Raw genomic sequence first — 15,179 nt, forward strand, 5'->3', positions numbered from 1 at the left:
ACACCATGAACACTCTCAGTCTCTTTATAGAGAGAGACTCATGGCCTTGGAGTTTGGGAATTAGTAAAGGGGCTGAGGCGGGGCAAGCTTAAAACATTCTTTCTTATTTCTATGGCACAGGGGATTGGTCCAGGGGCTTGTGCATGCTGGCAAACATTCAACCACTGAGCTGCATCCTTTGCCTGAGTCTGTTCTATCTCAGCGAAGGCCAGACAGTGATAAAGACCTGATGAAAGTCGGGTATACAGAGGAGCTTGCTGGGAAGTACCCAGCAAAACTAAGAAGGTGGTACCATTAGAGAATAGCACAGCCTCCTTTCCTATTAGAAGAAGAAAAAGCCATCGAGATGTAAGAGTTAAACGCAACTGAGAAACAAATCATATAGCAGATATAAACAAAGGGAGCTTCCATTATTTTCCTTGATCCTAAGAAAGAACACAGCCCTAGGAACTGAGACACTGAGTTCTGGCTCTTGCTGGGACACTAAATAGGTGCACAACTGTGCAAAAATTACTTTACTCTTATGGCTCTGGGTCACTCTACACTCTGCAGGTTTTAGGTGTTAATTTATTTGCTAGGGTGTGTGTGTTTTAATCTTTTAGCAAAGGGAATTGAACCTTGAGTATTTACAAATGCCAGGAAAGTTTACAGAGCTAATAATCCCACTATTTTTTTTTTTTTTTTTTTTTTTTTAGGTTTGAGAAAGGGTCGTGTTAAATTGCCCAGGATGGTCTTGAAATCATTCTGCAGACAAACTCGCATTTCCAGTCTGCCTCAGCTTCTGAAGCAGCTGGATTATAGGCCTGTGTTCCTGGGACCACAGTGGATAATGCTGAAAGGTGACAGTCATTGAAACTGATCATGTAACTTATTAATTTATCAAACACAAAGCCAAAGGTTAACAAAATAAACATTTTATATTTTCCATGTGTACACCAAAAATTATGACAGTTAATTTTAGAAGGTACTATAACAGTGACTCCAAGGCAATAATTTTAGAACATAAAATTCTAGGCAGAGTAGAGAAACTTCAATTGCTAACAAACAGCACAGAAAGAGCACGTGCTGTGTGGGGTCAGAGGGATGGCTCAGTGGTCAAGGGCACTTACTGCTCTTGCAGAGGAGCTGAGTTCGGTTTCCCAAGCCTCCCATCAGCAGGCTCACAATAGCTCGTAACTCCAGCTCTGAGGGGTTTGATGCCCTCTTCTCCTGTCCTGGGCCATGTGCGACACATACACATGCATTTGCCCACACACGGCCCTACATAAAAATAAAATCTTAAAAGCCGAGTGGTAGTGGCACATGACTTCAGTCCAAGCACTCAGGAGTTGGCTGCTCCAAGATAGCCAAGGCTGCACAAAGAGAATTTGTCTTAAAAAAACAGAAAAACATCTTTAAAAAAAGAACATGCTTTGTAAATGTTTTAAAACAATATACCAGGAATAATAGCCAGGTTTGCAGGTAGATCTCTGTGAGTTTGAGGACAGCCTGGTCTACATAGTTCTCAGACAGCCAAAACTACAAACCTAATCAAGAGATTCTAAAAGCAAAACAAACAAACAAAAGTCTGAACAACTACATACTTATCCTGTACTTCAAATCAGTAGTTGGGCCTTACGGCCCCCCTGGCCCTATCACAAGTCTCTATTTGGTAAAACTTTATTTTTTTTTCTCACTGAATTGAAATACCTATGGGAATCTGCTTCCAGTTTACTCACTCCTTGACAAAAGACAAAGCCAGTTGAACTTGTGTCTGTATTTCTAGCGTTAACTGTATTTATAAAGAATGAAACATGAAGCAATGATGATTTTCTTTTTTAAGACAGGGTCTCACTCTATAGTTCAGGCTGGCCTGGACTTCACTAGACTACGCTGGCTTTGAACTTAGGGCAATTCTCTTGGTTCTGCCACCTGAGTGCTGGCATTGCAGGCTTGTGATATGGCCCTCACGATTGATGTGATGCTGACAGGTTAACTTTATTCCTCCATAACAAAATAAGCAGCGTTAGGTGTTAGGTAAGTATGACAATGGCATACTTACTTATGGGACATAAATCATGCTCTGTGAAACTAAAAACTTTGAATTTTACATGTATGTATGTGTGCCTACCCGTGTATATGTGCAGTATGTGAGTGCCTGGTGCCCAAAGAGTCCAGAAGAGGCCCTGGATCTCCTGGGACTGGAACTAGGGGTGGTTGTGAGCCACCTAATGTGGGTTCTGGGAACCAAACCTGGGTCCTGTGCAAGAGCAGTAAGTGCTCTTAACTGCTGAGCCATCTCTCCAACCACATGAAACTCAACTTAAGTGCTACCTTCCTGTATGTTTTGAAATATTTGCTGCATAGTCATTCATATCCACTTCAAGAGGATTCAGTAGCAGGCGAGGAGCAGCAACTGCCAAAAGTTTTACAGTTTCTGGAAGACAACCCCAAATTAAGAAAACTATGATTTTTTTTTTCATATGGTGTGTAAGGTGGCCACTATTATCCTAAGATTTAAATTTCCAATACTATCTAAGAAAGTCGCTGGATATCTCTGTTCTCTTTGCCAGGTGGCAGTGTGAGAAGTGATGTTTTCCAGGACCTGAGTTCAACACATCTTGAAAAGATGAAAGTTGGCATTTTGACTCCTCTCTGTAGGCCAATTTTATATGCCCTATTTACTGACCTTCAGATGAATCTTCCAATCCTAGCTTTTTCTCCTCAGAAATCTTGGGCAAGAGGGGGTTTTTTGTTTGTTTGTTTGTTTGTTTTGTATGAGAAGACCATTTTTTCTGACTTTTGCCTTTTTAATTATTCTTAATGTTTTTATTTCTTGGTCCCCATTTATGGAACACACAATTGGGTTGAACTCATTTTAAAACACCCCTATGAAAAAGGCAGAGTAGATGTAGTTCAGGGAAGAACTTTGGAGACAGAGAGGCTTCAGATTCATAGATCTAGCATTTACTAAATGAATTGAATATCTTTTTAAAAAGTGGTTCATCACATTAAATCCATTGTGTTTCCAGAAATGGCCACTTTGGAAAGCTTCCTCCCTTCCCACAACTACTATGCTTGTGGTTTGGCAGAGCCTCAAGGGATGGGACTATGTCCCAGGGTGTCCTTGAACTTGTGGCAATCCTTCTAGCACCAGACATTCAGAATACTGCCACCCTCTTCTCACAAAGGTGCATTAAGATTTGGGAAAATATCTCAGTGAGAAACAATATCACTTCTGCTAGAGGTTCTGAAAAAATCTCAGACTGAAGCTGGATCTGGAAGCTCTGAGGCCAGCTCGCTACAGCTGCCTTCTAAACACAATGGCTGGCAAGAGGATGAGAGCGAGAGCGAGAGCGAGAGCGAGAGCGAGAGCGAGAGCGAGAGCGAGAGAGAGAGAGAGAGAGAGAGAATGTGTTGTGAACTGGAGACTTGGGTATGTTCATGCTACTTTTTTTTTTTTCCAGTACATCTGCTGCTGAGTTTCAGTCTTTGCTTAACTCAACTTCTTCAGTTTTCAAATAAGGCTCTTTACACATATGCTCCGAAATCTTGGGGAAATTACTTTATATGTCTCAGAATTTGTTTTACTTAAAACTGGGTGGAAGGGAGCTGGGAGGACGGCTTACCAGTGAAGAGAGCTCGCTGTTCTTGCAGAAGACCTGAGTTCAGTTCCCAGCACCCACATGGTGGCTCACAGCTGTCTATAACTCCAGTTGCAAGGGGTCCAATGCCCTCTTCTGGTGCGTGAAGGCATCAGGCACACACACGATGCACATATATCCACACAGACAAAACACCCATGCACATAAAAACAACCAAACAACTAGCCAACAAATCTTTTAAAAGAAAATACAAGAAAATCCACTAACCTTGGAGAATTATTATGAAAAGTCAGAGATCATCTATGAAAATTACTTACTTCAGCCACATAATTTAGTAATTTTGGAGTATTCATAATGCCCCATTAGACAAATAGTACACGTTTATCCTTTAGTAATTTCAGATGTTAGAGATGATATGGACCATTCTCACCTGGGAATTTTACAGCCTGGCAGTAGATGATGAGGTCAGAGAGCTCTGGTGCGATCTGCCTGCTTTCCTTTTTGTTCTGAGGAAGGTAAAACTCCTCTCCTAGCTCCATGTCATATACCTTTCAAGGGAAAAAGGACGCCGTTTTACCAGAAGGTGGAGCCCCCTCACTCTGAATCTATGCTCTGTTGCCACTGTGCTTCCCCTTATTAAGCATTTCTTCCCATCCATATCCCAGTCCCTTTCTGAGGGAAAAGGGTGTGTCTTACTGCATCCTTCATGTCTCTCAGGACAGAATCCATTGTCTTACATTTGTTGAATTAACAGAGGATTGATGACACATACGCCTTGCTTCAGGGTTCTGACACTGCAGCTGTCTGGATAGATTTTCTCGGTATCTATAGGATGTGAGGCAACTGGGGTAAGGTCTGGCATCTCGTGTGTCTTTCTGGTCTCTGTGTTGTTCTTGCTTGTCTTCCTAACCTGCTTCCTTTCATCTTCTTGGCATAAATGACTTTAAAACTTCTTACAATTTCTTGAACAACCAAGCTGTCCTCTTGGCCTGAATGCCCTGTTTCTGTATACTTGTGCAAATTCTCACTCTTAAACAGTGTCTTCCACGCAAGCCTGTCCTTGATCCTCTATTAATACAGTGAGACCACTATGCTTTTTACTTATCCACAAATACTATTTACAGGTCTGTATCAACTACTAAATGATCCATTCCCTGTACCATTCCAATGTCTGCCACACGTACACTTCCAGTAGGTACTGACTGGGTGAAATGACAAGTGGCAGGCACGTGTTCCACAAAGGACCAGGTAGACTTTGCCATGTGAGGGAAGTTGAGGGAGGAAGGAAGGGAGGGGAGTGGAGTCACAGCCAAAAGTGACAGAATACTAAGAATCAAGAATCATGCAAAGGAAAGCCATCTCCTACCTTTCCCTTATTGCAGGAAGAGTTATCTGCTTTCTTTATCCTCTTGGGGATTTCTTCATTGTACTCAAACTGAAGCTTGTCAGAACATGATTTGTTTTCAGGTCTGTCTTCTAGGATATTGTCTGAAAAGGAGTTACCAGGCATCAGTGAGAAGGAGCCAAATGCTTCCCTTTGGGGCTTTGTACGAAGGAGCCCAGCTAATTGTATGTATCCACAAGACTGAAATGCTGGCTACATGTTACCAAAATGATGGCTGGAAGCACAATTTTAACCTTGGGTTATATGTTTAGTTTCATTTTTATGAACTCATTTACCAGTAGTTTTGTGCCATACAGACATAATCTAAACAAAAAGGCTCATCCTGCACAGATAGTTGTATCCTATGTGAAGAGGATGATAGCACACAGGTCTGGGAAGGAAATAGTGGTTGAAGCACTTCTAGATGGTATATTCATGAGTTAATTAACCTTCCTTTGGGAGCTATTTGTTTCTTTTAACCCCAAAAATATCAAAGTTGATATTCATGAGAGAAGACTCATTGCTATGCACAATGCAAAGCTTTCCCAACTAAAATGAACTGGAAAGTAAAGTCTTCATGATTGTTGTTATTAAGTTATAATCTTAATAAAAATGTAAATCTTTTTAAGTGTGGTAGATGAGCTTAGATTTTTGCCGTGTGTGGCATCTCTATTCAGAACAAGTGTAAAAGTCTAAGAAGTATGTCATGCTTGTACTCTTTTAAACTGAAAAACAAGAGAGCTAATGTCTCATTCCAGATTTTCAGACCACAAATTCTTAGACCAAAATATCCTTATAGCAAATCAGGGCCATGCGGCTTACCAAGAGATCAATGATGTCACTGCATTTCTATGCACAGAAGTGTCACAACTTCATGCTAATCAGACCCAAGACAGTAAAGACATAATGTAGACATCCATGCAGTTAAAATATCGGGTTCAAATGGTGTTTACCTTCCTGACTGTTAGGAACGGGGGAAGCAGTAAGGACATCTGCTACAGAGGAAAAGAAGCAGAAAGAAAACAAAGGTAAGGAGAATTAAGTCCAAGTCAGATAAACAAATTAAGGTGTGGAGCAAAGCAGAAGTTACAACAGCTTAGATCACAGATGGGGGAACAACAAGTGTCTTAGAGAACTAATATTTTGACTGTCATAGGTTCAAGAACTAGTAATAACGGAAATACAGCCAATCCTGGTCCTTGGGTATTTGAAGCAGAAGGAGCAGGAGTTCAAAGTCATCTTAAACTTCATAGAGTATTCAAGACCAGCCTGAGTTTTGTGAGACATTATATCAAAACAAAACAAAATAAAAGAAGCCCAAAGCAAACATTGTTAATGCTAGTCATGCCAAAAGCTTCCCATTCACATTACTAGTTAGTGAGGATGGGAACATTCCTGATATGGCTTTAATTAAACTCAAAAAGATGAGGGAGACACTGCAAACATCATTGAAAGCATTTGCTAAGGCATTTAATGCTTGCCTCCATAAACTGTCACAGGACAAACTTTAGAAGACATGCCATGTCTTCAAGGCCTAGTTAACAGTCAGCAAGCCAGAGGGGCCTTTCAAATAAAATGGAAATAGCATGATGGTGGACTTCAGCTGTCACAGATCACAGATGTTTGTGTTGGAAATGTTTGTGTGTGTTTTTTTATTTTTTTTGGGGGGGAGGGGGAGCACCAAACACCTGGCAGAACTTTTTCATGACATATCAGAGAAACTTATGGTTCATAGTGGCGAAAAGTTATTGTCTAAAGTCTCATATGCCATGGAAATAGAGCCTGGTAGGCCTCCACTTTCAACATGTACTTGATCCAGCTTTAAACAATGCATACAATTAATTTACAAATTCAGTGGGGAGTAGAGTTAAATTTTATTCCCTACACAGAACTAAATCAAAAAGGTATTTCTCTCCTCTGTTAATTTTGCTATTTGCAAATAAAAAAATATTGAAAATGATAATTTAAAAAGCTCCCTTTCCTATTCTTAAAAGCACAAAAAAAGCCCAAGAGTAATTTATGATGGGGAAAGAACTTATATTCTGGTGGAAAGACTTCTGACAGGAGCAAATAGCATCTGGATTGGCTGATTTCTTAAGTATAATTTTTCACTTACTCTCCGAGTCTATTTTGCTTTGGAGCATTTCCATGGGGGTAAACGTGCCAATATAAAATTCTGCACACTCCCATGACTTTTTAGGGCTAGGATGCTAATAAACTGTCTTGATGCCGTTCAGATTTTCTCCCTCATGGCATTTCAGATCAAATTAATGAGCCTTTAACTGATATAATGAAACAACCAACTATTATAAAGGCTAAATGTAGGAAGATGAAAGATGGCCTCCAAGTGGGAACAAGGCCCCAGGTCTATGCTGAGTGACTCTTCAGCATTGCCTCTCATCGGTCTTGAGAAGTGAGGAAAATCATCGATGTTAAAATGGCTCTGTAAAGCTTCAGGTGCTACTTACATCCAAATGGTCATTGTTACTAGTTTTTTCACTAGCTCATTGTGCTATTATAAGACAATGATGTTTTTGTTTTAAATAAATATACTAACAATGAAAAAAAAAAGGCTAAATGTTAAACGGATATTGCTTAGTATTATATTTTAGGCCAGAATACAACTAAACTGTTACCAGTAATGAAGTCCCTAAACTGAAACACGGTTGGAAACAACCCTGAGTAGGAGAAGCTGATGTGTGAGTTGGCTTAGTGGTTTGTACATTAATGGCAAATGTTTACTAATGTGGGGACAGTCACACATAAAAAGCAAATAGTCTACCTTAAGCAGTGTGTGCCAGGGATCACAGGGTCTTTATTATATAAGGCAAATGCTCTACCATTGAGCCAAACCCTCAGCCCAATATATAATGCTATATCGGAGATGAAATCAGGAAGACCAAGAGTTCCAGGCCAGCCAGGACTAAAGAAAGAGACTGTCTCATTAAAAGAAAAAAAAAAGTTTATGAAGTTTATACAACTTCTTAAATAGAATGCCTGGGTTTTCTCATGGGAATACTGTTGCCTCTTAGAGGTCACTGGGTAAAAGCCCACTATCAGTAATGCCACAGCAGAAAACAGTCTGTAATCTCCCACTAATGACACTAAGTGCAAGTGGAACTCATACAGACCCCAGTTCTGACTTGAGACAATCCTTCAAGGTAACCTTTAGTTAACATCATTTATTTACTTTTGGAAATTATGTCATTAGCCAGTACTCATGTTTTGCTCTTTGGGGTGTGGGGGAAGGAAATGACTTGTTGGGTTATTAATTTGAGAACCAGGAGGAAAAGAATAAGCCTTCTCTTTGTGGTGCCGGACTGCCAGAGTGACAGCGCAACGTTGAGGAAAAGAGCACAGAGCGCTGAAGCTATTACCTGCAAATGGTGTAGGGGACAAATTTAGGCACAGCCTGGAACATCTGCCAAGAGTGCTTCTGCCACTTCAGAAACACAAAGGCTGACAATGTGGTTTTCCGCTATTACTCCACCTCTTCTTCTACAAACCCATTTTAGGAATGGCACCCCCACCCCACCCATCCCGTTGCTTCCTGTGCTGTCCTTGTCTTCCTGGAGTGTGGTTGTGATGCTTACCAGAACCCTTGTTCTTCCTTGGTCCTCACTAAGTGACTGAGTTCTCAAACTCCCAGGTGTTATTAAAATCACCTCTATTGCTTATGTGTGGCTTTCCAGATTTATTTATTTATCTACTTATTTTGGGGAAAATAATCAGCTATGCATTTCTCTGCTCACAGAAGCAGGCTCTGTTTGTCTTACCATCAGAAAGGGATTCGTAATCATAGTCATATTCATCCTCTTCATCTTCTTCTTCCTCATTACTGGCAGGTGGCGGGTTGGCATTCCCACCAGTGAAAGCCTGTGCTTGCATGGATGCTAACTGATGAGCCTGTAAGAGAGTAATCATTAAAGACTGCATAGTCATCCTACTGAGCTTCCACCTAAACCTTCAAAACTGCTTACCCCTTTGGGTTCATTTAAAAGAGAAGAAAGTATCTAGATGCAGTGTAAAACAGGCACTTGCTAGAGGCTTTGGCCCACAGATAACTAAACCCAGTGCAGCCTCTTAGATGTCACTGTGTGTCTGGCTTCTTCACTCTGCTTTCCTTGGCCTACAGGTTCGATATATCATTCAAGCAGTGTCTATGTAACCTGTCTCATCTCCCATCAAGGCTGAAGGGACAGAGACATGTCATTGTCCTTAACCTTTCCTTTTAAGTCACCTTGGATTCCCAGAACAGCAGAACCTCGTTGAACAGACTCTCCCGCCCCCAGGTGAGGGCAGTAATCCACGATGGGAAGGCTGCTGCCTGAACTGGCCACTATTTGCCTAAGAATCTTATTCCTTAAGGGATAAGGACTTCTTTGGGCCACCTGACAGGCCCAGGGCAGAGACAATGACAGCTTGATCACACCTTGACTGGGACTGGTTAATAGTGCACACCTCTTGCCTTCCATTAAAAGCTGAAGTCCTGCCGGCACCCTGTAGATGGAGGTGATGTCACTGAGTTCCTCCCTCTGTTCTTCCTCCTAGTGGGGCCATACTGAGTAGATCACTTTTCATTGCTTTACACCACTAACTGTACTTATAATTGGCACATGGAGGGCCAGTGGCTGAGCTTAGTTTATTGGGGTTGCTATAACCCAGTCTTTGACCCTAAAAATTTTGGATCCAACTTTTTTTTTGGTGAATTTCAACACCCTTAAAGGAAGAACTTGGGAACTATCAGGAACAATCACTAGGCGCCTGTGTGTGGTATCCAGATTCTTAGGCTCTCAAAAAGTCCTGCGAGAGAAGACTCTGATGCTTGGAAAGTAGCATCAGTCCCAGGGGGCTGAGTGAAACAGCCATCAACGTTAGAGCAGGAAGTCTTTGCTAAGAAACGTACTTTTTTTCCTGTCTTAAAATAATATTGAAAGTCCTCTGACCTTGAGAACAATACTAGAATCCCTGTGGACAACCAGGCCAGAAGAACAGTTGCTAGTTTAGAGAACGCTTTTTCAACAGATGTTATCGGGACTATAAATCAAAATAACAGAACAGGCTTAGAGGTTTTTGGAAACCTGGGGCTGGACAGATGGCTCAGTGGTCAAGAGTGCACATGCAAAAGTTCAGTTCCAGGCCTGGGGGTATGGAGCAGCGCTTGCTCTTGCAAAAAAATCTGGCTTTGATTCTTAGCCCCCATGTGGTGGCCCAGAACTACTCCTAACCCTAGCTCTGGGGCTCTGATGCACCAGGCATGCTCGTGGTGCATAAATGTACATGCAAGAGAAATATTCATATACAGAAAATAAGTAAACATGAAGTTATTAAAAAAATGAGTTTAACACCAGGGGGGTCTTATGCTTCTGGCCTTTAAGGTACTTATTCCCCTACACCTTTAATCATGTGCACACACGCACGCACACACACACACACACACACACACACACAAAGATAATAAAAAATAAATCATTAAAACAAAAATTTTAGGAAACACATGTGCTGATATGATAGTGGGTCAAGTGATATTTTTGAAAATAGGATGACTATAAATCATTCTTGGAGATATTATCAACATCTGTGAGATAATAAGAAAATTCTGTCATTTCTTCTGGTGAAAAAGACATACATAGGTACTGTCTATGCTGCTGGGTTTCTTACCTTGATATTTATAATCAGAGGAATTGCTAAATTCTAGTTGGAGGTGAGTGAAAATAGAGATACAAGCTGACAAGCTGGCTCAGCAGGTAAAAACACTTGCCACAGAATCATGACAACCTAAAGTGGATCCTCAGAACCCACGAGGGAAGGAGAAAACTAACTCCTAAAGGTTGTTCTTTGACCCCCACATGTGAACTCTCTTTCTTTGTCCCTCCTCTCTCTCACACACACTAGTATAATTTAAAGACAGTAAAGACACAATTTGCACAAATTTATTTTCATTTGTATTCTTGAGAAAATATCCCCAACAGATTGGCCTGTGGGTAAGCCTGTGGCACATGCTCTTGATCGATGATTGATGTGGAAGGGCCTAGCTCACCATGGGTGGTGGCATAAAAAAAAAAAAAATCAGGTTGAGCAAGCCATGAGGAGCAAGTCATAGGCAGCATTCCTCCGTGGCCTCTGCATCAGTTCCTGCCTCCAGGTTTCTACCTTGAGTTCCTGCCCTGACTTGACTGTGACCTGAGTGTTGTAAGCTAGACTAAACCAAAACCTGCTTTTGGTCTTGGGAGTTTTACCACAGCAGCAGAAACCTAAGACAGAATCTATGACTTTGAGCTCTGAGCTTTACCAAAGTTGTAAGTTTTTGTTTGTTTGTTTTCTAGATAGGGTTTCTCAGTATAATCCTGGCTGTCCTGGAACTTGCTCCGTAGAGCAGCCTTGAACTCAGAGATCTATCTGCCTCTGTCTTCTGAATGCTGGGATTAAAGGTGTGCACCACCATGCCTAGCCCTTAATTTTAGTCTTTCAACATTTAATAAAAATTAGAAATTACATTTATTTATTTATGGTACAGTGTGCGTGTGTGTGTGGGTGTGTTTGTGTGGGGGGTGTGGGTATGTGTGTGGGTGTGCGCGTGTGTAGCTCAAAGGACAACTTCAGGGAGTTGGTTCTTTCCTTCCACCATATGGGCCCTGAACTCAGGCTGTCAAGCTTGATGGCATTTGCTTTTACATGCCGAGCCATCTTACCAGCCTATATACCATACTTTTTTTTAAAAAATGTGGTCATAGTATATTTGTAATAAAAACGTACACATAGGGAAGATGCAGCCGAGGTACCTGGGTCCACACCCAGATACAGTATTCTACAGTGCTGCCCGCTTAGAAAACCCAGTGCTCACTGGCTAGGCTCAGGGGCTCAGGGAGCTTCATTGATGGCTAGCATGGAAAACTGAAGACTCAGCCACAAAGTGCAAGGCCAGCCTGGGAACAGCAGACAAACAGCCCAAGACACAGCTCCATGTGGCCTTCATGAAACAGGCTAAAGGGTGTCATGGTCTCCAGTGCTGCATTTCCCATTCTAGCCAGTACTTTCCTTCTCTCCTTCCTTCCCTCTCCTGCCTTCCTTTGCTCCTTTCCTCTTTCCTTTCTCCCTTCCTTTCATTAGAATATATCATAAGATTAGTGCCCAGAAGAACTTCTAACAGGTTTGTTCTAGGGCAGGTGAGATGGCTCATCAGGTAGGGGAGCTTGCTGCAAAGCCTGACACCCTGAATTTCATCTGAGAGATCTACATGGGGAAAGGAGAGAACTGACTGCCCCAAGAGGTCCCTTGACCTACACAACACTCACTTTCTTATTCTCACCCTTCTCTAAGTTAATGTGAAATAAAACCTGTTAAACCTGTTCTATCACAGAGACTATGACAGCACACAGAAGACCCACACAAGTTTAGGCCAGACAAAATCCCAGCACAGTGAAGGAGAAGCTGACACCAAGTCCCATCCATAACCAAGAAGCTATTTGTCACTGATGTCTGCTGGGAGAGGGAAAGTCAGTTTTTTGTTGTTGTTGTTGTTGTTGTTGTTTTTCTGTAGAGTGTCACTGGGTTTATCAACTTCAGGGCAATTGACATGCTTTGAAGTATTTGGCAACTGATATTTATGTGTTGTGTGTGTGTGCTTTTTGTGTTAGTTCCTTTTTTTTTTAAGAGTGAAAAAGAACATGAAATTGTGCTGGTGGGTGGGAATCTGGGAGGAGATAGGAGAGGGGAAGGAATATGATCAAAATGTATTGTTTGAAAATGTTTTAAAATTAAAAAAATATAAAAATCTGTTTTAGGTACAAGTGGGCCCCTCAAACAAGGCTGTGTATCACTGTGAGAGAAAAAGAGCTGTCAAGCCAAGGTCAAGGAGCAGGAGTTAAGACACAAAGAACCAGGATGAACCCTGCAAAGAAGTGAAGAAGTGTCGAGCCTCAGAGAGAGGAGAGCGCTTCGGGCCGATGGCAGCGGTGATACAGAGTGGTGTGCCCAGGCCTTGAAGATACACACATGCACATCTACGCACATGCTACCCCCCCACACACACAAGCACATGAACACATTCAGACAATGCACACACATCCACAAGAAAACGAACATAACATTTGTGCCCAGGCACATGCACATACACACAGACAAAGCACATGCATATATTCACACAATGCATACTCAGTCACACGTGTGGACACAGGCACGTGCACGTACTCTCACACACTCACAGACACACCCACATACACACACAAGTGCGCACACGTGTGCTCACACACACACACATTATAGAACATGAAAATAGAATAGTTTAATTTGGGAAGAGGAAGAGGAGAGTAGACGGTTAGACACAGAGAGTAAAGGGGTATGAATACGGTCAAAGCACATTACATATGTGAACAAGAATCCAATCATGAAGCCCATCATGCTTTACAATGAGTACATGCTAATAAAAATTTTCTTTTTTGGTTTTATGAAACAGGGCTTCTTTGTGTAGGCTATCCTGGCCTTGCTCTGTAGACCGGGCTGGCCTAGAACTCAGAGATGTGCCTGCCTCTGCCTCCTCGAATGTCGGGATTACAGCCGTGCGCCACCGTGCCCCGCTTCTAGTAAATTTTTTAATTGACCTCAGAGTAATATAAAACTGTCATGTATAATATTTAACTGCATTTTTTACTGGGGTGCTGATAAAGCTTATGACGTACGCTGCCTTGGAGATCATTATAACTTTGTAAATTTGCCTCCAGTTTGTTTCTGCACATAGAATTATAATTGCATTTCACACGGCCATTTTGATTTAGAAGCCTTGACAACTTCACACACTCAGTGAAATAGTCTCTGCATTCCTTCAGATTTCCTTTTATACTCACATCATCTGTGATGATCTATGTTACCCTGTACTTGGTAATCCAATCTATATTAACTGCTCATTCTACCCTACTCCTATGCTGCGTTGTTTTTTCCTTTTTACAGTGGACCCGTGTACAATAAAAAGTGAAATAAACAAAACAAACAAATAAAGTCTAAAGATAATGGTGATGATAATAATAAAGGAAATACCTGCGGGAACAGTGTTGGGGAAGAAGTGGCATCCCCCGCTGGGTGGCCAGTTCCTCACATCTAAGGACGGCCTGCTAGAGCATACACACATGTGCCAATACCTTAGTAAAAAGCCTCACTACAAAGCTCACATATGCTTCCTATGACTTTTGGAACTGAAGCAAATGTCAGTTTTTTGGAGAAGCCTTCAGCTGAGGTCAGGACCCAGGGTGCTCTTTTGGGCACTGGCGGAGGAGCTTCATCTCCAAAACAGACTTGTTTGGCTGGCTCAGTAGTTTTCAACCTTCCTAATCTGCAACTCTTGAATACAGTTCCTCAGATTGTGGTGACCCCAACCATAAAATTAGTTACATTGCTACCTCATAACCGCAATTTTGCTATACTGCTAGGTTGTAACATAAACATTTTTGGAGACAGAGTTTTTGAGAACCATTTGGCTAATGTACCATTTTTCTTTTTAAAGTACATAGGTGTCTCACTGTGTTTCCCAGGCTAATCCCCAGTTCTTGGGCTGAAGTCATCCTGCCCTAGCTTCCTTAGTGGTGAGAATCACAGGGACACACCACGGGTGCTCAATTGAGATAATGCTTTAAACTCTCACAATGATTTAACGAGACCTGTTCATGCACACTCTGTCCTCACCTCTCCAACCTGTCATATTTCCAGCTGGTTCCCTGTGCTGGTCTTTCCTGCCTGGCCTCTGAGCGTGACTGATTGCAAAACTCTTGGATTGGTGTTCTGTGTGTTCTTCAGTGCAGAATGTGTTTTTCTGAGTACAGAGACTTTTAGGGATATGTAGGTTCAGGCCCTTATTAATTTAATTAAAGACAATTTCTAATGTGTGTGTGTGTGTGTGTGTGTGTGTGTTTCACCTCTGTAGCTGTGTACTATATGTGTGCTGTGCCCTGAAAGGCCAGAAGAGGGTGTCAGAGCCTTTGGGACTGGAGTTACAGCTGGTTGTGAGCTGACATGGGATAACTGGGAATTGAACTTGGGTCTTCTGGAAGAGCAGCCAGTGCTCTTAACTGCTGAGTCATCTCTCCATAATACCCTTGGGCACTTTTTAAAGGAATCTACTTCTGGACCCTTAGCATCTCTGTAGGCATCATTTAAACATTAGGCTTGCCTGAAAACAAGAGGACAGTTAACCTCCTTCCTCCCTACACTTTTTTCACCAG

General features: G+C 41.8%; 1 protein-coding gene across 2 annotated transcripts in view; it reads right to left on the minus strand.

Annotated features, from left to right (window-relative positions):
• Positions 1 to 15,179, minus strand: part of Plce1 (phospholipase C epsilon 1) — a 250,089-nt gene that overhangs the window by 27,544 nt on the left and 207,366 nt on the right. For both annotated transcript variants that reach the window (XM_055614080.1, XM_055614081.1), the window contains exons 19-21: positions 8,745 to 8,874; positions 4,951 to 5,072; positions 4,015 to 4,132 (exon numbers count right to left, since the gene is read on the minus strand). In XM_055614080.1, coding sequence (XP_055470055.1) covers positions 4,015 to 4,132; positions 4,951 to 5,072; positions 8,745 to 8,874 — 370 coding nt within the window. The remainder of the gene's footprint in view (positions 1 to 4,014; positions 4,133 to 4,950; positions 5,073 to 8,744; positions 8,875 to 15,179) is intronic.

The sequence above is a fragment of the Psammomys obesus genome, unplaced genomic scaffold, assembly GCF_907164565.1.
Source record: "Psammomys obesus unplaced genomic scaffold, mPsaObe1.curated_primary_1811, whole genome shotgun sequence".
Lineage (NCBI taxonomy): Eukaryota > Metazoa > Chordata > Mammalia > Rodentia > Muridae > Psammomys > Psammomys obesus.